General features: G+C 46.4%; 1 protein-coding gene across 1 annotated transcript; it reads right to left on the bottom strand.

The window, feature by feature from the left end:
- Window positions 1–777: 777 nt before the first annotated feature.
- LOC119368290 (transcription factor MYB41-like) lies at window positions 778–2,094 on the bottom strand. Its single transcript, XM_037633588.1, has 2 exons — window positions 1,765–2,094; window positions 778–1,616 (listed from the first exon to the last, which is right to left on the bottom strand). The coding sequence occupies exons 1-2, from the start codon at window positions 2,034–2,036 to the stop codon at window positions 917–919; spliced, it is 972 nt and encodes a 323-aa protein (XP_037489485.1). The 5' UTR covers window positions 2,037–2,094; the 3' UTR covers window positions 778–916.
- Between the last annotated feature and the right edge of the window lie 20,921 nt (window positions 2,095–23,015).

The following is a 23,015-nucleotide window of genomic DNA, read 5'->3' as shown; positions in this document are numbered from 1 at the left end:
TCATGTCGTCCATGGAAAGCGCCAAGCTCCACATCGCCGACAAGAACCTGGAAGTATCAGATGTGGACACCGTAGGGGCAACAACGTGATGCTGAACACATGAGGGCCATGATGGAGAAGATCAGCAACAATATCTCGAGGCTCCACCACTCTTCGTAGCTGGATCTTGGCTTTGTTGGCGTCAATTGCGTTTTGGGGAGGCAAGGAGTGATGCTTTAGTTCGCCTATATTATTCCATGTCTTGTCACCTTAGTTTGGACCTTGTTATGTAACGCTCATGTTGGCCTTGGGGCCTGTTTGAACTATGTGGTTGTGTAAGTTATCTGAACCTTGTGGATGCTGCCTGGTGGCTTTATTAATTTAAAGTCGAACGTGTCTAGCGTCTTCGTTCCAAAAAAAACATAGGGTTTCGGCTAGTTTCCTTCAAAAACTAGTCCCCTCTGTACATAAATCCTCCTTTTCTTCTTATGGAAAGGTGGTGTTCTTGCCGATTCCTTGAAAAGAAAACATTGAAAATGAAATCTACTTCGCTTTTTGTGACACCTTAGCTCTGTCCATGTATTAGCTAACATGGGCTGTGTAAACTAGTATAACATTTCATTGCAGTATATATTGCTAAGCTCCAACCATAATCAAATTATATCCAATAAGCACCACGATCATTGCGACAAAAGTGTTTCAGTTGTCTGCCATCTTAATTAGTGGCAACATCTTAACTTTTAAGGGGCATGGGTCACATTAAATCAGCAATTGACAACCTTTCAACTTGACCAACAAATCTATTGGAAGAAGCACAATCAACACATAAACAAATCAATGCATCATGTTTTATCTTCTCATCTACACCTTTACGATAGATCTAACACTGTACAAAATTATCATACACACCATATTTGTTTCAGCCGGAAGGAACAATCTACAAACGGTAGCTGTCCTCCAGTATTTCCTTCCAGAAAGAATCACTTTCCAGAGAGCGCAGATCGGGAAGCTCCATCATGGGCTCCAGCAAGCCAGCGAACTCCTGCGACGGCGACCAGTCACCCGCGGAGTCACCCACAGGTGCAACATGATGCGATGCAAATGAAGCTGCAGTGTTGCAGAGCTCATCAGCCTGTTCAGCTGCTGCAAAGGAGCTCGTTCCCGGAGACGTGTCGTTGGTCAGCTGCTCCTGCACCACGTGCTGCTCTGCAAAATTGGAGGTGTTGCAGAGGTAACCCGGCTGCAGGCAGTTCATCTGGTCCTCCAGTAGAAGGTCCGGAACCATGCTACCGCTTGAGTTTTGCATTGCGTTTGCTGCAGCTAGGTTGGCGATGAGGCCGCTGGTGCCATAGTTGGATCCAATGGCCGGGATGAGCTGCTGTAGGAGCTGCGCCTGCATGAGGGCGCCGGTGTCCAGGCTGCTGAGGCTCGCGGCTGCCGCGGCCCAGAGGAGCGCCTCGGGGAGGTGGGCGATGGAGGTGGCGTTGAGGTGGCGGTGGCTCTGGTCGGGTGGCAGCTGCTGGTGCGTCACTGGGTCGACGCCCATGCGCAGGAGCTTCTTGCGGATGTGCGTATTCCAGTAGTTCTTGATCTCGTTATCTGTCCGGCCCTCCAGGTGCGTCGCGATCGTCGACCACCTAACGTGCAACAATAATTTATCCATGTCAGTGTCATTTGAAGACTAACAATTATGGCAAAAGGTCCAGCTGGAGGAAATTGACAGTGCATGCATGGCGGCTAAGCTCTGTGTGTGTGGAGCAGTTGGGTTTGACGTGAACAACGTACTTGTTGCCGAGGCCGGCGTGGAGGGTGATGATGAGGCGCTCCTCTTCGTCGGTGAAGTTGCCGCGCTTGATGTCGGGGCGGAGATAGTTGGTCCACCGGAGGCGGCAGCTCTTGCCGCAGCGGTTGAGGCCGGCGGACTTGGGCAGGCCGCGCCAGCTGCCGACCTTCCCGCCGTGCTTCTTGATGTGCTCCACCAGCGTCTTGTCCTCCTCCTCCGTCCATGGCCCTTTCTTCACGTCGGCGTCGCGGCAGCAGCACGGCGACCTCCCCATCAGATAGATTTTCTCGATACAAGCTCTGTTAGCTAGTTACCTAGGATAGACTGGTGGCTGTGATGGATGATGTTGTGGCCAGAAGTAAGAACTCAGAAACTATGTTGGTGTCTTCCCTTGGTGAGGTATATATAGAGGAGTAGAGGGCACGGCCAGTCCGTGGTCGTACTCCATGACAGATTGACAGGGCACGAGCGAGAGGTGCCGCGGAAGCTACGAATTTTCCTTCCATTCTGCCGTCGTGGCGACTAGTGTTGCACAGTTTGTCTATGTCGGATACTGTAAACAAAAGGCGTGTGTACGATGTAAGTCAAAGAGGGCAGTTGTCCGGAGATCTGGCCACGTAAGATCAGATATATCCTGCATGCGCTGCATGTCGCAAGGCAGGCAACAAGAATATAAAGTGATCACTGTCAACAAGTGGCAGGCTGCTGTATAGAAAATGCGTTATGAGAGCGCTCTATGTAGTGTAGCACCTGTAATTCGGGATCTGCTTAAGCACGCCAGGTAGATCCTAAATTTTGGGGTACGTAGCTAGAGCTAGTGCCACGCACAAATGAGGTAACGGGACCGGGGCTATCCATCAAGGAGGAACCTTCCTCGGTTCCTTCCTAGAGTGCTGATCTCACTGCTGAATAATATTGTTACGTCCATGTTTTGGACTCTCGAGTCTCGATGCAGGAAAACAATAGCCTACGATTACCGTCCTACTACTATACTATACTCCCTCCATTTCGAAATATAGTGCGCTCGCGCTTCCCGAGGTCCAACTTTGACCATAAATTTAACCCACGAGACCGACTGCGGCGGGAGAAAAAATTACATGATTGAAAGCTTCTTTTTAACACGAATTCAGTGGTATAACTTTTGCTCCCGCCGCAAACGGTCTCGTTGGCTAAATTTATGGTCAAAGTTGAAGCACGAGGATAGAGGAAGCACTACATTGTGGAATGGAGGGAGTAGTATTTTCTTTACCTATCCTACTGGCGGCTTGATCGGGGTTTCGCCAGATGATTTGGGTCGTGAATTCGGTGAAGAATCCAATTAAAATACTCGTGGAAAACCACTGCTGAAAGTTAGGCATGCGTTCGATGAAACATGACGGATGTTTTTGGAGTATGAACGTACGGCACCATGGCTCTTGTAGCTCCTGTGCTGCTTCTGAATCTGGGTGCTCATCACCGTATTGCCAAGTCAGGACTCGGGACCGTGGCTCACCAGTCATTTCTTCCCGAGGAAAACCACGTTGCTTTCCCGTTCAGGTTCAGACCGCCACCTGATCCACTAGAAGAGAGCATGCGTGAGGCAGCTGAGTAGCCGAGCCGTGCGCTCGTAATTGGACGCGCTGGCCGTCAACTAATTATCCGCCATGGTCGTCTTTGTTCATTGTTGTCGAAAATCTGTCTCGTCTTCTACGACCATCTCCACATGGCAGCACCGAGTGAGACGAGTCTCGTGCCAATGGAGGAAGGTGAGACGTACCGGACGGCTATGTCGAAAGTATGGGCCAGTAAATGGAGGAAGGTGAGACGTACAGGACGTGTATGATTTGATGATCTTCCTTTATGGACAAAATTGACAAGGCTGAAGCTCCGCCAACGAAGATGGATCTCTTGGAAGATGGCACACACCGCTGACCACATGAATTGCATTCACCACTTCCAGTCATAAGCTAATTGCATTCACACTGGCACTGTTAATCACAATGTATTTGCTGTTTTGGCTGACAATGAAATTATTAGTCGTGCTTCTAAGATGGGGGTGTTAATTCCGGATAATGACTTTTCTTGTGTTGATATCCTGAGAGAGTTGGAATCAGTTAGAATTAATCTGGTAGATAAAACCAACAAGCCTATAGATGATCAGGGGGGATGATATGTTCATTACCAATGGTTTGGGTAAAGATACCCCTTTGAACTTGACCTGGCTAGATGAGGATGAGGTCATTAATGAGAAACTGGTTAAATCTAAATCCTCCAAGAAGAATAGGAAGAAAGTTGAGATTAGACTCCCTAGGCCTGTGACTAGGAGTCAGAAGAAGAAGGGTGAGATTGATATTGAGGTAGGTGGCTCTACCCTGCTCCCTGGTAGGGCCACCAGAACCAGGAAACAAACCAATCGTTCCAAATGAGAGGCTTCATTTGGAACTGCAGAGGGGTGGGCAAAAAGGGAATGGCCACCTGCCTCTCTGACATAATTAGTGACCATTCCATTGACTTCCTGGGTTTGCAAGAGACTCTGAAGAGAGATTTTCCCCCTAAATTGACCAGGAAATTTGACCCCTTTGGCACTTTCCATTGGGAATGGGTGCCTGTTGTGGGTAGATCTGGTGGTATTTTGTGTGGCATTCGTAACAACACCCTGGAGTTATTGGGGTGCACTAGGGGCAGGTATGTACTGCAGATGGATGTCAGGAATGTTAAGGACAAAACAGCCTGGAGTTTTCTAGTGGTGTATGGTTCGGCTCATGAGGAGTATAGAGAGGAGTTCCTGAGAGAACTAGCTTTGTTCTGTCATAATACAAAATTACCCTATATAGTTGGAGGGGATTTTAATATACTTAGGCACAACGGTGATAAGAACAAGAAAATGCAGCATTCTAAATCTACGGATCTGTTTAATGCTATTATCAACACTCTTGGCCTTAGAGAGATGTATATGAGTGGGGGCCGATATACTTGGTCCAATAACCAGTCACATCCTACTCTTGAGAAGTTGGATAGGGTACTCATCTCTGACTCCTGGGAACGCTTAATCCCATTGGCATCTTTAAGAAAATTGGTCAGAGAGCTTTCTGACCACAACCCTCTTCTTTTGTACACTGATGAGGAGAAGAGAGAACCCACCAAGGCTCGAGAGTTTTGTTTCGATCTCTCATGGGTGAAAGATGATAGGTTCCTTCCCCTGGTGACTAAGATTTGGAGTAGGAAGGTTGCAGCGTCGGACCCCATTGACATTTTGTATATTAAACTTAAGAGGTTCAAGTCTTATTTCAAAGGATGGGGCTCTGACAAATTTGGACATGCCAAAAAACGTAAAGAAGATCTGAGGATCGAAATGGAAATGTTAGAAGAAGCAGAAGAAGATGGCCCTTTGCCCCCTGAGCTTTACGGTAGGAAGGTAGATGTTTATGTTGAACTTTATGAACTGTTAGCCGCGGAGGAGATTTATTGGCTACAGCAGTCTCATGAACGCTGGCTGTTGAGAGGAGATCGCAATATTGATTACTTTCATAAGATAGCCAATGGCCGTAAATGAAAAAACACTATCCACGCGCTCAAGTGCGGAGAGGTTGAGATAGAGGGCACTGATAATCTTCTTGCTCATGCCACCAGTTTTTATAAAGAACTGTTTGGCCCGGCACCTGGTAACCTGTTCCATCTCGATCCTGATACTTGGGCAGACAATGAGAAACTGTCCGCCGATGATAATGCTGAACTTATTAGAGAGTTCTCTGAAGAGGAAGTTAAGGAGGCCTTGTTTGACATGGATGTCAACAGAGCCCCCGGTCCTGATAATATTCCTGCCGAATTTTATCAACACTGTTGGGATGTGGTTAAGGTCGATATTATGCGTATTTTTGATAGTTTCCATAAAGGTACCTTGGATGTGCAGCGTCTTAACTATGGGATTATCACTTTGTTGCCTAAGATGTCTGGGGCTAATCGTATTCAACAATTCCGTCCCATCTGTTTGCTTCGCTGTCCGTACAAACTCATCACGAAGGTTATGGACAGGAGAGTTGCTAGATATGCCAATGTTCTTATCAGTCCTGCACAAAATGCTTTTGTCAAAGGCAGGAGCATTATGGATGGTATACTAGCTCTTCATGAACTGCTCAACTACACCCATGTCAAGAAGAGGGTCGGAGTGGTTCTCAAACTCGACTTCGAGAAGGCTTATGACAAAGTTAATTGGGATTTCCTGCTGGAATGCCATAAACTTCGGGGTTTTGACCAGAAATGGTGCGGCTGGGTCGAGCAGATTCTCCACAATGGCACAGTTAGTATTAAACTTAACAACTGTGTGGGGCCGTACTTCCATAAACTTCGGGGTTTTGACCACAAAGTGTGGGTTTTGACCAGAAATGGTGCGGCAGGGTGATCCCCACTCACCTTTCCTCTTCAATCTTGCTGTGGAGTGCCTAACCAAAATGATTAAGAATGCCCAGGAAAACAAGCTTATTGTGGGGATGGCTCCTGACTTGATCCCCAACGGGGTCGCGGTCTTGCAGTATGCAGATGACACGATCATTTGCTTAGAGCATGATCTGGAGAAAGCGCTGAATCTAAAACTTCTCTTGTATACTTTTGAAATGATGTCTGGGCTGAAAGTTAATTTCCACAAGAGTGAAATCTTAACTGTGGGGGGTGATGATCAAATTAATAAATCTTATGCAGATCTCTTCAATTGTGATATTGGTCATTTTCCTCTTAAATATCTGGGGATGCCGGTGAGCTTTACTACTCTTCGAAACTCAGATTGGGAGTTCATTGTTGATAAATATTTGATCAGGTTTGATGCTTGGGTTGGTAATGCAGCATCTATGGGAGGAAGACATACCCTTTTGGACTCGGTAGTCACCCAACTTTCTCTTTACCACATGTCCATGTGGCCGATGAATAAGACGTTTGTGGAAAAATTAGATAAACATAGGAGGAGGTTTTTCTGGCAGGGCGCCAATAAAAAACGTCGCTACCATCTGGTTCGTTGGAGCAGAATCTGTAGGTCCAAGGATAAAGGTGGGCTGGGTATTAAAGACTTGCGCAAAAAAAATATCAGTTTGATGCTTAAGTTGTGGTGGAAATTAGATACCCAGCAGGGGATTTGGCAAGATATTGTGAAAGCTCGATATCTTAGAAATCAGACAGTTGCGACTGTCGAGGCCCGATTCAGTGACTCGCCATGCTGGAAAAATCTCCTGAAAATTAAGGATCTGTACATGATTGGGAGAAAGATCCATACAGGGTGCGGCAACCTGACTCGGTTATGGAAAGACTCCATCAACGGGCTAACCCCGTTCATGGAGCAATTTCCCCAGCTTTACAACATTTGCACGGCTCAGGACTGCACGCTGGACAAACTGGATACGGTGGTTCGTGCTGATTTCTTTCGTAGAAGGCTAAATGATGAGTTAACTAACCAGTGGTTGTCGCTGAGAAGTTGTGTACATAGTTTGAATCTGTCTGGTGACAGCGGTTCTGTGTACTGGGGCTTGAACAAGTCGGGTAAGTTCACTGCGAAATCCATGTACAAGTGGCTGGAGAGACCGCTTAGTGGATGTACCTATAAGTGGATATGGAAAGCTAAAATTCCCCTTAAAATCCAGATATTTCTCTGGCAGCTTGCTCAGGATGCGGTGCTTACCAGGCATGTGATGCGGCAACGAAAGTGGCAAGGGAACCCTGGTTGTTCCTTTTGCCAACAAGTTGAAACCTCCCAGCACTTATTTTTTGGTTGTTCTGTGGCCAAAGTGGTCTGGCGTTCGATTGGGGTCACACTTGGGACTGATTTATGTCCCAATAACTACTGGCAGTTTTTTGTTTGGTGTCACTCCTTTTTACCGGGATATGAATCTTTCTATACTGTGGCACTGGGGGCTGTGACTTGGGCCATATGGCTGGCTCGTAATAAAGCTACCTTCGAGAAAAAATGATCAAATCTCCTTTTGAGATTGTCTTTATGGCAGTGTCTTTTCTCTTATATTGGGCAGGTTTGCAAGCGGGAGAAGAGACCAAGCAACTCGGCGCGGGCGCTGAGATGATTCGCAATGGGACTATGCTGCTGATGAGGACCTGTGACGCGTCCAATGGCGGAAAGTGAAGTGCAGCGTTTGCTCCGGACGTTCTCTCTCTCTGGGACAACTATCGCTGGAGATCTCGGTGGTGGTAGCTTAGATGTTAAGTCTGGTTTGTCGTACTATCGTACTTGGTGATACTCTGCGGGATTCATGCCTTGTTATGCTTGTAATAGGGCTAGTTTCATTTTGGTGCTGCTTAGGTTTTCGCCCCATAGCACTCGTCTCGACGTCGGGCGAGTGCGGTGGGTTTCCTAGCAGTGCGTTGGACTCGCTCTCCCTTTCTTCCTGTTCTTAGACTGCTCGCTGGACTTTGTATTTCCGTTCTAAGTAATGGAAAGGGGGTTAGCCCGGTTCAAAAAAAAAAGCTAATGCTGAGCTTCACAACAAGCTAGAGCTTCGAGGGTGTCCGGGTCAGATATACCTTACCTGGAAAGACAATCGCTGGCGCGCCCATGAATATGCCATCTTTGCTTCAACATGCTGCATGCAGCTACAGCTCCACCACAGCCTGCTTTGGCAATAACCCCATCAACATTGATTTTCATACTTCCAGATTGGCTGGGCCATCAACCGAGTGGCCAGCTCAATTGTAGATTGGGTACGATTACTCGTCTTGTAGATTGGGTATGATTACTCGTCGGTGAATGCACAGTCCGTGGGTCAGAGAGAAGCTAGTAATGAAAACATCCACAGGGGTCTTTGGAAGATTTTCTCGTCAGCTTTTCGTCTGGCTGTCAAAAATGCCTAGAGTGACCGCCACTTTCACAAGCACCTATCTCTCCCTCTTGAAGATCTACACCATGGCCTACCACATTATCATTTTTTGAGACTGCCTGATACACTGTCCCCTAAATGTTAAGAATCCGGCGGAGTAAAGTTAGTTGAGAAAAGATTTACTCCACTATTGTATAGCCGATCCTCCGTACTTAGTTGAGTAAAAATAAAATTGTGTAGATTTTGTGTCCTAACCGCTTGAACTTCAAACACTATACAATATTATATATATATATATATATGTATCTTAAAAACATTCAAATTAAAACATGCATAACATAATTGTCATAACATAAAGTTTCATCATCGCGTTTTTTTAAATTAAAACATGCATAGTTCATCCAGAAGGCATCACTTCAAACACAAATGTTTTATCCAAAATCACCACGAATATAGCATGTATATGTTATGGATCAAGCCAATCATTGGCATGCACGAACTCAAACGAGGTGGTCTCCCAAGAAAACATCAACACCACCACCACTAGTAGAAAAAGGACCTATAGTCCCGGTTCGTAAGGGTCATTAGTCCCGGTTTTTGAACCGGGACTAAAGTGTCGGTACTAATGCCCTATACTTTTAGTCCCGGTTCTTGCATAAACCGGGACAGATGGGCCTCCACGTGGCCGGTGCGGCGAGCCCAGGCAGGAGGCCCTTTGGTCCCGGTTGGTGGCACCAACCGGGACCAAAAGGCATCCACGCGTCAGCATTTCAGGGGCTGGAGTTTTTGTTTTTTTTTGAAAGGGGGGGGGGTTGGGGGGTTAATTTAGGTGTTTCATATATTGTGTTAGCTAGCTAATTAATAGAGAGAAGTGTCCTCTCTTATGTCCGTGCTTGGTCGACGCTACGTACTGTACATAGAGAGGCCGTCGACACGCTAGCTAGTAAGAAAATGAAGGAAACCATTAAGTACAGAAGTTCGTCATGCATACCGAAAGAAGTGATCGATCGACCTCTCCTTCTCCGAGAGATTGGTCAAACAACAAGTTTTCGTATTATCTATCCGACGCTACTGGCTACATACATATATACAATATGTAAGATCTCTTACAATCCCCTAGCATTTGAAATCAACTTCCACATGGTATTCTCCGGCTTTACTGATGACGTGGTCAAGAAAGAATCCCGCCAATTCCTCTTGAATTGCTTTCATGCAATCTTGTGGTAGGAGTTCATTCCACATCTGCCACGTCTAATTTGAAGAATGGGGTTAATACATATATATGAATGTGTTGGGGAACGTAGCAGAAATTCAAAATTTTCTACGCATCACCAAGATCAATCTATGGAGATTCTAGCAACAAGAGAGGGAGAGGATGAGCATCTTCATACCCTTGAAGATCGCTAAGCGGAAGCGTTACAAGAACGCGGATGAAGGAGTCGTACTCGTAGCGATTCAGATCACGGTTGATTCCGATCTAAGCACCAAACAACGGTGCCTCCGCGTTCAACACACGTACAGCCCGGGGACGTCTCCTCCTTGTTGATCCAGCAAGGGGAGAGGAGAAGTTGAGGGAGAACTCCGACAACATGGCGGCATGGTGGTGATGGAGCTCGTGGTTCTCCGACAGGGCTTCGCCAAGCACTACGGAGGAGGAGGAGCTGTTGGAGGAGGGAGAGGGCTGCGCCAAGGGAAGGTTGCAACTGCCCTCTCTCTCCCTCACTATATATAGGGGGAAGGGAGGAGGGGGAGGCGCCCTAGGGTTCCCTAGGGGAGGGGCCGCGGCCACAGGGGAAACCCTAGATGGGTTTGGGCGCCCCCACCCCCTAGGAAACTTGCCCCCCAAGCCGGGAGGGGCGGCTGCCCTAGGGGTGGCGCCCCCACCTCTCCTGGTTACGTGAGATGGGGTGGGAGGGGCGCTCAGCCCCTTAGTGGGCTGATGTGCCCCCTCCCCTTGGACCATAAGGCCCCTCAACGCTTGTCGGGGCCTCTGAAACCCCTTTCGGACACGCTGGTCATCACATGGTACCCCCGAAACAATTCCGGACTCCAATACCCTTCGTCCAATATACCGATCTTCACCTCCGGATCATTCCGGAGCTCCTCGCTATGTCCGGGATCTCATCCAGGACTCCGAACAACCTTCGGTAACCACATACTATTTTCCATAACAACTCTAGTGTCACCGAACCTTAAGTGTGTAGACCCTACGGGTTCGGAAACCATGCAGACATGACCAAGACACCTCTCCGGCCAATAACCAATAGCGGGATCTGGATACCCATATTGGCTCCTACATGTTCCACGATGATCTCATTAGATGAACCACGATGTCAAGGATTCAAGCAATCCCGTATGCATTTCCCTTTGTCAACCGGTATGTTACTTTCCCGAGATTCGATCGTCGGTATCCCAATACCTCGTTCAATCTCGTTACCGGCAAGTCACTTTACTCGTTCCGTAATGCATGATCCCGTGACCAACCACTTGGTCACATTGAGCTCATTATGATGATGCATTACTGAGTGGGCCCAGAGATACCTCTCTGTCATACGGAGTCACAAATCCCAGTCTCGATTCGTGCCAACCCAACAAACACTTTCGGAGATACCTGTAGTGCACCTTTATAGCCACCCAGTTAAGTTGCGACGTTTGGTACACCCAAAGCATTCCTACGGTATCCGGGAGTTGCACAATCTCATGGTCTAAGAAAATGATACTTGACATTAGAAAAGCTTTAGCAAACGAACTACACGACCTTGTGCTATGCTTAGGATCGGGTCTTGTCCATCACATCATTCTCCTAATGATGTGATCCCGTTATCAATGACATCCAATGTCCATGGTCAGGAAACCATAATCATCTATTGATCAACAAGCTAGTCAACTAGAGGCTCACTAGGGACATGTTGTGGTCTATGTATTCACACATGTATTACAATTTCCAGTTAACACAATTATAGCATGAACAACAGACAATTATCATGAACAAGGAAATACAATAATAACCATTTTATTATTGCCTCTAGGGCATATTTCCAACAGTCTCCCACTTGCACTAGAGTCAATAATCTAGTTCACATCATTATGTGATTGTATTGAATCCAACACCCATGGTGTTTGATCATATCTCGCTTGTGAGAGAGGTTTATTAGTCAACGAGTCTGAACCTTTCAGATCCGTGTGTGCTTTACAAATATCTATGTCATCTTGTAGATGCAGCTACCAGGCGCTACTTGGAGCTATTCCAAATAACTGCTTTACTATACGAATCTGGTTTACTACTCAAAATCATCCGGATTAGTGTCAAAGTTTGCATCGACGTAACCCTTTACGACGAACTCTTTTACCACCTCCATAATCGAGGAAATTCCTTAGTCCACTAGTTACTAAGGATAACTTTGACCGTTGTCCTCTGATCCATTCCTGGATCACTCTTGTACCCCTTGACTGACTCATGGCAAGGCACACTTCAGGTGCGGTACACAACATAGCATATTGTAGAGCCTATGTCTAAAGCATAGGGGACGACCTTTGGCCTTTCTCTCTCTTCTGCCGTGGTCAGGTCTTGAGTCGTACTCAATACTCACACCTTATAACACAACCAAGAACTCCTTCTTTGCCGATCTATTTTGAACTCCTTCAAAATCTTGTCACGGTATGTATTTATTTGAAAGTACTATTAAGTGTTTTTGATCTATCCTCATAGATCTTGATTCTCAATGTTTAAGTAGCTTAATCCAGGTTTTCCATTGAAAAACACTTTTCAAATAACCCTATATGCTTTCCAGAAACTCTGCGTCATTTCTGATCAACAATATGTCAACAACATATACTCATCAGAAATTCTATAGTGCTCCAACTCACTTCTTTGGAAATACAAGTTTCTCATAAACTTTGTATAAACCCAAAATCTGTGATCATCTCATCAAAGTGTATATTCCAATTCCGAGATGCTTACTCCAATCCTTAGAAGGATTGCTGGAGCTTTGCATACTTGTTAGCATCTTTCAGGATTGACAAAACCTTCTGGTTGTATCACATACAACCTTTCCTCAAGAAAAACATCGAGGGAACAATGTTTTGACATACTATTTGCAACATTTCATAAATAATGCAGTAACTGCTAATATCATTCCAACAGACTCTTAGCATCGCTACGAGTGAGAAAGTCTCATTGTAGTCAACTCCTTGAACTTGTCGGAAAACATCTTAGCGACAAGTCAAGCTTTCTTAATGGCGACACTTACCATCATTGTCTGTCTTCCTTTTAAAATCCATCTGTACCCAACAGCCTTACGACCATCAAGTAGTTCTTCCAAAGTCTATACTTTGTTTTCATACATGGATCCTTTCTCGAATTTTATGGCCTCGAGCCATTCGTCAAAATCTGGGCCCACCATCGCTTCTACATAGCTCGTAGGTTCATTGTTGTCTAGCAACATGACCTCCAAGACAGGATTACTGTACCACTCTTAAGCAGTACCTGTCCTTGTCGTCCTACGAGGTTTGGTAGTGACTTGATCCGAAGTTTCATGATCACTATCATAAGCTTCTACTTCAATTGGTGTAGGTGCCACAGGAACAACTTCCTGTGCCCTGCTACACACTAGTTGAAGTGATGGTTCAACAACCTCATCAAGTCTCCACCATCCTCCCACTCAATTCTTTCAAGAGAAACTTTTCCTCGAGAAAGGACACGATTCTAGAAACAATCCCTTTTGCTTCCGGAACTGAGACAGGTGGTATACCCAACTGATTTGGGGTGTCCTATGAAGATGCATTTATCCGCTTTGGGTTCGAGCTTATCAGCCTGAAACTTTTTCACATAAGCGTCGCAGCCCCAAACTTTTAAGAAATGACAACTTAGGTTTCTCTAAACCATAGTTCATACGGTGTCGTCTCAACGGAATTGTGTGGTACCCTATTTAAAGTGAATGCGGTTGTCTCTAATGCCTAACCCATGAACGATAGTGGTAATTCGATAAGAGACATCAAGGTATGCCCCATATCCAATAGGGTGCATCTATGATGTTCGGACACACCATCACACTATGGTGTTCCAGGTGGTGTTAGTTGTGAAACAATTTCCACAATTATTCAATTGTGTACCAAACTCGCAACTCAGATATTCATCTCTATGATCATATCATAGAAATTTTATCCTCTTGTCACGAAGAACTTCAACTTCACTCTGAAATTACTTGAACCGTTCAATAATTCAGACTTATGTTTCATCAAGTAAATATACTCAACATCTACTCAAATCATCTGTGAAGTAAGAACATAATGATATCCACTTCATGCCTCAGCACTCATCGGACTGCACACATCAAAATGTGTTACTTCCAACAAGTTTGCTTTCTTGTTCCATCTTACTGAAAACGAGGCTTTTCAGTCATCTCGCCCATGTGGTATGATTTGCATGTCTCAAGTGATTCAAAATCAAGTGAGTCCAAACGATTCATCTGCATGGAGTTTCTTCATGCGTACAATAGACATGGTTCGCATGTCTCAAACTTTTCAAAAAACGAGTGAGTCCAAAGATCCATCAACATGGAGCTTCTTCATGCGTTTTATACCAATATGACTTACATGGCAGTGCCACAAGTAGGTGGTACTATCATTACTATCTTATATCTTTTGGCATGAACATGTGTATCACTATGATCGAGATTCAATAAACCATTCATTTTAGGTGCAAGACCATTGAAGGTATTATTCAAATAAACAGAGTAACCATTATTCTCCTTAAATGAATAACCGTATTGCGATAGACATAATCCAATCATGTCTATGCTCAATGCAAACACCAAATAACAATTATTTAGGTTTAACACCGATCCTGATGGTAGAGGGAGCATGCGATGTTTGATCACATCAACCTTGGAAATACTTCCAACACATATCGTCACCTCGCCTTTAGCTAGTCTCCGTTTATTCCGTAGCCTTTTATTTCGAGTTACCAACACTTAGCAACTGAACCGGTATCTATTACCATGGTGCTACTAGGAGTACTAGTAAAGTACACATCAATATAATGTATATCCAATATACTCCTGTCGACCTTGCCAGCCTTCTCATCTACCAAGTATCTAGGGTAGTTCTGCTTCAGTGACTGTTCCCCTCATTACAGAAGCACTTAGTCTCGGGTTTGGATTCGACCTTGGGTTTGTTCACTAGAGCAGCAACTGATTTGCCATTTCATGAAGTATCCCTTCTTGCCCTTGCCCTTCTTGAAACTAGTGGTTTCACCAACCATCAACAATTGATGCTCCTGTTTGATTTCTACTTTCGCGGTGTCAAACATTGCGAATTGCTCAAGGATCATCATGTCTATCCCTGATATGTTATAGTTTATGAAGCTCTAATAGCTTGGTGGCAGTGACTATGGAGAACCATCACTATCTCATCTGGAAGATTAACTCCGATCCCACTCAGTTCAAGTGATTGTTGTACCCAGACAATCTGAGTACAAGCTCAACAATTGAGCTCTTCTCCCTTAGTTTGCAGGCTAAGAAACTCGTGGAGGTCTCATACCTCTTAATGTGGGCACGATCTTGAAATCCCAATTTCAGCCCTTGGAACATCTCATATGTTCCACGACGTTTCAAAAATGTCTTCGGTGCCACAATTCTAAACCGTTTAACATTACTGAACTATCATGTAGTCATCAAAACGTGTATGTCAGATGTTCGCAACATCCACAGACGACGTTCAAGGTTCAGCACACCGAGCGGTGCATTAAGAACATAAGCCTTCTGCGCAGCAAGTACAATCCTCGGTTTACGGACCCAGTTCGCATAATTGCTACTATCAACTTTCAACTATATTTTCTCTAGGAACATATCTAAACAGTAGAACTAAAGCGCGAGCTTATGACATAATTGGTAAAGACCTTTTTGACTATATTCATGATAATTAAGTTCATCTAATCACATTATTTTATGAACTCCCACTCAGATAGACATCCCTCTAGTCATCTAAGTGATACATGATCCGAGTCAACTAGGCCGTGTCCGATCATCACGTGAGACGGACTAGTCATCATCGGTGAATATTTTCATGTTGCTCATATCTACTATACGACTCATGTTCGACCTTTCGGTCTCTTGTGTTTGGAGGCCATGTCTGCACATGCTAGGCTCGTCAAGTCAACCTAAGTGTTTCGCGTGTGTAAATCTGGCTTACACCCGTTGTATGTGAACGTTAGAATCTATCGCACCCGATCATCACGTGGTGCTTCGAAGCAACGATCTTTCGCAACGGTGCACAGTTAGGGGGAACACTTTCTTGAAATTATTATGAGGGATCATCTTATTTACTACCGTCGTTCTAAGCAAATAAGATGCATAAACATGATAAACATCACATGAAATCAAAAAGTGACATGATATGGCCAATATCATTTTGCTCCTTTTGATCTCCATCTTCGAGGCTCCATGATCATCATCGTCACCGGCATGACACCATGATCTCCATCATCGTGTCTCCATGAAGTTGTCTCGCCAACTATTACTTCTACTACTATGGCTAACAGTTTAGCAACAAAGAAAAGTAATTACATGGCGTTGTTCAATGACACGCATGTCATACAATAAATTAAGACAACTCCTATGTCTCCTGCCGGTTGTCATACTCATCGACATGCAAGTTGTGATTCTTATTACAAGAACATGATCAATCTCATACATCACATATCATTCATCACATTCTTTTGGCCATATCACATCACATAGCATACCCTGCAAAAACAAGTTAGACGTCCTCTAATTGTTGTTTGCATGTTTTACGTAGCTGCTATGGGTTTCTAGCAAGAACTTTTCTTACCTACGCAAAAGCCACAACGTGATATGCCAATTGCTATTTACGCTTCATAAGGACCCTTTTCATCGAATCCGATCCGACTAAAGTGGGAGAGACTAGCACCCGCTAGCCACCTTTATGCAACAAGTGCATGTCAGTCGGTGGAACCTGCCTCACATAAGTGTACGTGTAAGGTCGGTCCGGGCCGCTTCATCCCACAATAACGTCGAAACAAGATAGGACTAGTAACGGTAAGCATATTGAACAAAATCAACGCCCACAACAATTTGTGTTCTACTCGTGCATAGAATCTACGCAATAGACCTAGCTAATGATGCCACTATTGGGGAATGTAGCAGAAATTCAAAATTTTATATGAATCACCAAGATCAATCTATGGAGATTCTAGCAACAAGATAGGGAGAGTATGAACATCTTCGTACCCTTGAAGATCGCTAAGCGGAAGCATTACAAGAACACAAATGAAGGATTCGTACTCGTAGCGATTCAGATCGCGGTTGATTCCGATCCAAGCACCAAACAACGGTGCCTCCGCGTTCAACACACGTACAGCCCGGGGGCGTCTCCTCCTTCTTGATCCAGCAAGGGGAGAGGAGAAGTTGAGGGAGAACTCCGACAGCACGATGGCATGGTGGTGATGGAGCTTGTGGTTCTCCGGTTGGGCTTCGCCAAGCACTATGGAGGAGGATGAGGTGTTGGAGGAGGGAGAGGGCTGCGCCAGGGGAAGGGTGCGGCTGCCCTCTCTCTCCCTCACTATATATAGGGGGAAGGGAGGAGGGGGACGCGCCCTAGGGTTCCCTAGGGGAGGGGCGGCGGCCACAGGGGAAACCCTAGATGGGTTTGGGCGCCCCCACCCCCTAGGAAACTTGCCCCCCAAGCCGGGAGGGGCGGCTGCCCTAGGGGTGGAGCCCCCACCTCTCCTGGTTCCGTGAGATGGGGTGGGAGGGGCGCTCATCCCCTTAGTGGGCTGATGTGCCCCCTCCCCTTGGCCCATAAGGCCCCCAACGCTTTCCGGGGCCTTCGAAACCCCTTTCGGACACGCTGGTCATCACCTGGTACCCCCCGGAACAATTCCGGACTCCAATACCCTTCGTCCAATATACCGATCTTCACCTCCGGATCATTCCGGAGCTCGTCGGTATGTCCGGGATCTCATCCAGGACTCTAAACAACCTTCGGTAACCACATACTATTTCCCATAACAACTCTAGCGTCACCGAAGCTTAAGTGTGTAGACCCTACGGGTTCGGGAACCATGCAGACATGACCGAGACACCTCTCCGACCAATAACCAATAGTAGGATCTAGATACCCATATTGGCTCCTACATGTTCCACGATGATCTCATCGGATGAACCACGATGTCAAGGATTCAAGCAATCCCGCATGCAAGTCCCTTTGTCAATCGGTATGTTACTTGCCTGAGATTCGATCATCGGTATCCCAATACCTCATTCAATCTCGTTACCGGCAAGTCACTTTACTTGTTCCGTAATGCATGATCCTGTGACCAACCACTTGGTCACATTGAGTTCATTATGATGATGCATTACCGAGTGGGCCCAGAGATACCTCTCCATCATACGGAGTGACAAATCCCAGTCTCGATTCGTGCCAACCCAACAAACACTTTTGGAGATACCTGTAGTGCACCTTTATAGCCACCCAGTTATGTTGCGACATTTGGTACACCCAAAGCATTCCTACAGTATCCGGGAGTTGCACAAGCTCATGGTCTAAGAAAATGATACTTGACATTAGAAAAGCTTTAGCAAACGAACTACACGACCTTGTGCTATGCTTAGGATTGGGTCTTGTCCATCACATCATTCTCCTAATGATGTGATCTCGTTATCAATGACATCCCATGTCCATGGTCAGGAAACCATAACCATCTATTGATCAACAAGCTAGTCAACTAGAGGCTCACTAGGGACATGTTGTGGTCTATGTATTCACACATGTATTACGATTTCCAGTTAATACAATTATAGCATGAACAAATATACAATTATCATGAACAAGGAAATACAATAATAACCATTTTATTATTGCCTCTAGGGCATATTTCCAACAGAATGAAAATCAACAGAAATGATGGTGTAATAAAATGAAATTGTGAATATTATTGCTTACGCACTTCATATTGTCTTTTAGAGTAGCCCCGCTTATTTTTCAAAGTCGTGTTGTAGATGAACTCGCACACGTAATATCCACAGAAATTATTCCCGGGTTCCTGCCACAAGCACTTTACGAGAAATAGAGGTCAATCAAACTGATAATGAAGCATTATAAATGGCATTGATGAAAGTATAGCTATAGAATCAACAGGAGATGCGCGCAACTAGCTAGCTAGTAGTACTTACTTTCGGGTATGTATATCGCAGCTCCTTCGGCAGTCCCGGAGCTTCTGTGGTGAACTGTTTCCAAACCCTGCAAGACAAAGAAAATAATTATTATTACTTGAGACAACAGGAAATGAACAAAAAGTTGCCGATATGGTGCGATAATGATCGATTGAACTTACTTGTTGAGCATTTTAGTCATGTCCGCATAGGTTTCGGGATCTTTTCATCTCGAGTCTAAGACGGTTACTAGTCCCCGCTCAAGCTTAATCTCCAGAAGAACATAGTGGAAGCTGCGCACGCATGCATAACTCATCAATTACATTACTATAACCTCGCTCGAGTAATAAGGGAAACCGAATATGCACACGACAGTAACACTCACTCGAAGTTGTAAGGAAAGGGTATTAAATCTTTGTTTTGATTTTTGATCAACGATTGTAGCAAGTTGTCCTCGGCCTCTGCGGCCTTCTTTTTAACCTGAAATTCATCTATGATATTTGTGTTAATGAACCCAATATCATACATTTCTTGTTTTATGCACTCGACGATCTTCAATCTGCATAATATAGTGAGGATAATTAATTATAAATACATGCAATGAAAGAGCCAAGCTATATATAGAGACTTAATGACAGAAATAGTACTTACAGACAATAGCAAAAGACCGTTAATTTATCGAGGGCCTTTTGATTGAAGAACTCGAAAGAACTCCTCAAATGGAACAGGCAACAGATCAGTTCCAACGAGGTCATGCTCCTTTGAAATTCTCAGATACAAAGTATTCGTCCCTCCAGACTCTCTGCAGGTTTTCATGTACCAATTATGGAATCTTCGCATCATCGTTGTTAGAGATTTTTCATCTTTGACGAGAGGCTTCCCGTACTCGTATCTGTGTTTGTTCACCTCCAAGAAATCAAAATGTACATCGTCAGGCAGGTAATCTCTAAGATTGTTATAACCGGGCACTGTCCCCGGAGCATTAGTGACGATGTTGCTAGACACATTGAGCGGGGGGCATGATTGCTTTGCTTGTTCGCCGAGCTGGGCAATTTTTTTCCTAGCTGCTCGTTCTTTTAACCTTTGATCACTGACAGTACTTCCCGACCGCTCCGCTTGGAGATATGCCTGTTCAGTAATGCGCTCATAGTTGGTTCTTGATGGAGACTTTGGTGGTTTCCTTAGGGCATCGATAGTGCACTTTGCTTTCACCGGATCTACCTTCTCCTCCGGAGGTGGATGTCTCTTTGCTTTCAACCCTTCAAAGAAGTCCTTCACTTCGGTCCGCACGATCTTCGTGTTTTCCTCCTCGATCCTCTCGTATGGTAACTTCTCTAGAGGCTTGAGAGATGGACCATATCTGTATTGCCTCCCGCCTCTGGCTGTACTACTAGACGCCGGAGCAGACGGAGCGGCTGCGGCTATCTTCTTTCGTGCTTGCTTATGAGGCGGAGGAGAAGGACTACGACGCGCCGGAGTAGCCGGGGCGGCGGCGGGTCTCTTCTGCCCTTGCTAGCGAGGCAGAGAAGGAGGAGGCAGCTGGCTGCTCGAGTGCGCCGGCGCAGGCGGAGAAGGAGGCGGAGTGTCGCCACGCGCCGGAGAAGGAGGCTGAGTGCCCTGATCACTCGCCGGAGGAGGTGGAGGAGGAGGTGGAGTGCCCTGACTCGCCGGAGGAGGAGGAGGAGGCGGAGGCGTCCAGTTTGGAAGGTTGATGAGCTCCTTCCGCCATAGGCATGGAGTCTTCAGAGAAGAACCCAGCCGAATCACCCCTTCACCCGTAGGGTGGTCAAGCTCAGGGTCCTCAAATCCGTATGTTATTTGATCCACCATCACCCTAGCATATCCTTCTGGAATCGGCTGGCCGTGGTAGGTTGAGCCAGGTGCATTAGGTATAACAAAGCCAACAGCCGCCTTGACTTTCAATGTCATCCATCGCGTCATAAGGTGACAATGTTGAGACTCTGTGATAGCATCCACGGGGTAGCCTGTGAAGAGAGGCTCCAGCTGCTGAGTCTGCTCGGTGGAAGCCATGCTGCTTCTCCGCTGAGATGGCGGGGTAGCTTCAGGGGAAGCTTTGGCAGGTCGTTTGCTGCGATCTGCTTCTTGTTCCTCTAGCCCTTGTACCCTTACGTGCAGCGCCTCCAGTTGGCTATGCTCCACTTTCTTCCTCCTCTCCTGGGTTTTGTAACCCCCTGTGTCCGAAAACCCAGCCTTCCACGGAAGGGAGCCTGACGTGCCACGTGTCCATCCAGGGTGCTTAGGATTCCCAAGGGCCATTATGAGCTCGTCCTTCTCTCTATCTGGAACGAACATCCCTTCCTGCGCTTTCTCGATATACTCCCGAAGCTTGACGGGTATTCGCAGTTGCTCTTCCGTCCAAATGCACTTCCCTGATACAAGGTCCAAGGTTCTGCCAACCCCGAAGAACCAAGTCCGACAATGGTCTGGCCATCTCAATGTCTCTGGTTCGACCCCTTTAGCAATCAAGTCATTCTCAGCATTGTCCCACAAAGGTCGTGCTTTGAGGTAACCACCTGACCCCATGCGATGGTGATGCTTCTTCTTCGCAACATTTATCTTGTTTGTCGCTAACATCTTCTTACTATTTTCCCATGTCTTGTGGGCCACAAATGCGGGCCATTGATTGTCGTGGTTCTAAGCCTGATAGTAGAATGGGGGGTAGGTATGGAGAGGCAAGATCCTAGCTATGGAGTAGTCGTACACACGAGTGTTTAACGAGTTCAGGCCCTTCTCTGAGGAAGTAATAGCCCTACGTCTCGGAGCCCGGAGGCGGTCGACTGGTTTGTGTGTTTGAGGATTACAGGGGTGCCAACCCTTCTACCAGTGGAGGAGGGTGGCTTATATAGAGGACGCTCGGACCCCAGCCAACCCACGTAGCAGAGGATTAAAGTACATTAAGGCCGGGCGTTACTGATAACACCCTACTTAAAGTGTCATCATGACCATTAAGACTACTTAATTACAGACCGTTTGGATACAGAGTGGATCCTGAACTCCTGTTGGTCGAGTGAGTCTTCATGGTCGAGTGTCTTCTAACCGGTCGAGCGGTGTCTCTCTTGGTCGAGAGGAGCCTCTCCTGGTCGACTGGAAGGTAGCTTCGTCTAATGATGTCCTTGGGCATGGTATTCTAGATAGGTCCATGACCCTACCCTAGGTACATAACATCATCATTAGCCCCCGAATGGATCGAGGTTCGAGTGAGGAAGGAGTTGATGATTTTCTCCGACTCATTTCCTGCGCTTTGATTATGTCGTATCTTGATCGGCGATTTTTCTTTCGGCGTTGGCGTCAACTTTTACTTCAGTCGCCTTGATCCATTCTTGTCTTCTGTCGAGTGAACTTTTGAACTTTGGTGAACTTCCAAGCGACGGATCGCGGGAAAGATATCGTCTGACAGATTGATCTGCTGCCAGCGGATTTTGCGGGATCCGAAATTTGGGAAGCGCGCGAAGCGGGGCGGTCCGCGGCAATCGGACAGGATAAGGCGTGGACGCCTCAATTTCCGCGCCGCCTTTTTCGCCATGTATCATGCGTGCGCGACTGTTTCGGGATGTGACAGGATCGCTCGGACCCACTCGCCAGCCACTCGGAAGCGCCCTTATATAAAGTGCCGAGGGAGGGTTTTTTGAACAGTGCCTTCCCATTCCTCTCTCTTCCCTCTTTGCGCCGCCCACTGTGCCTGCTCTCGCCTCCGCCCGTCCGCCCCTCGCGCGCTTCGCCGGCGATAATGGTGAAGGAGAAGACGGCGGCCCTAGAGCACGCGAAGAAGGCGACGACGACGGGGCAAGCGAAGGGGAGACCGTCCAGTCGGGGCGGATCTTCATCAAGGTCCCACCTACCGAAGGGTTGGTCCAAGGGGATTGGATCCGCTCGACCATCACTGAGAAAGATCTCAACGACCTGGCCAATGAGGGACTGATCCCCCACGGGTCAGTGAGGCTCTCGGGGACCGAGTGTCAACCGCAGCCGCAGGAGGGTGAGTGCGTTCTCTTAGCCACTCACGTAGATCGTGGTTTTTCTCTGCCGCCGAGTGTTTTCTTCCGAGGGTTTCTGAATTTCTTTGGGGCGCAACTCCACCATTTCAATCCCAATTCCATCGCCTATCTTGTTGGGGAACGTAGCAGAAATTCAAAATTTTCCTACGTAACACCAAGATCTATCTATGGAGAGACCAGCAACGAGTAGAAAGGAGGAGAGTTTGCATCTACATACCCTTGTAGATCGCTAAGCGGAAGCGTTCAAGTGAACGGGGTTGATGGAGTCGTACTCGTC

The sequence above is a fragment of the Triticum dicoccoides genome, chromosome 2B (genome assembly GCF_002162155.2).
Source record: "Triticum dicoccoides isolate Atlit2015 ecotype Zavitan chromosome 2B, WEW_v2.0, whole genome shotgun sequence".
Classification (NCBI taxonomy): domain Eukaryota; kingdom Viridiplantae; phylum Streptophyta; class Magnoliopsida; order Poales; family Poaceae; genus Triticum; species Triticum dicoccoides.
This window is presented reverse-complemented; position numbering and strand designations above follow the sequence as displayed.

Bases quoted from the DNA above. Each gene is read 5' to 3' on its own strand.
- LOC119368290 (XM_037633588.1), bottom strand. From the start codon at position 2,036: ATGGGGAGGTCGCCGTGCTGCTGCCGCGACGCCGACGTGAAGAAAGGG. The intron at 1,617-1,764 runs GTACGTTGTTCA...GTTGCACGTTAG, and splicing joins CACGCCGGCCTCGGCAACAA to GTGGTCGACGATCGCGACGC.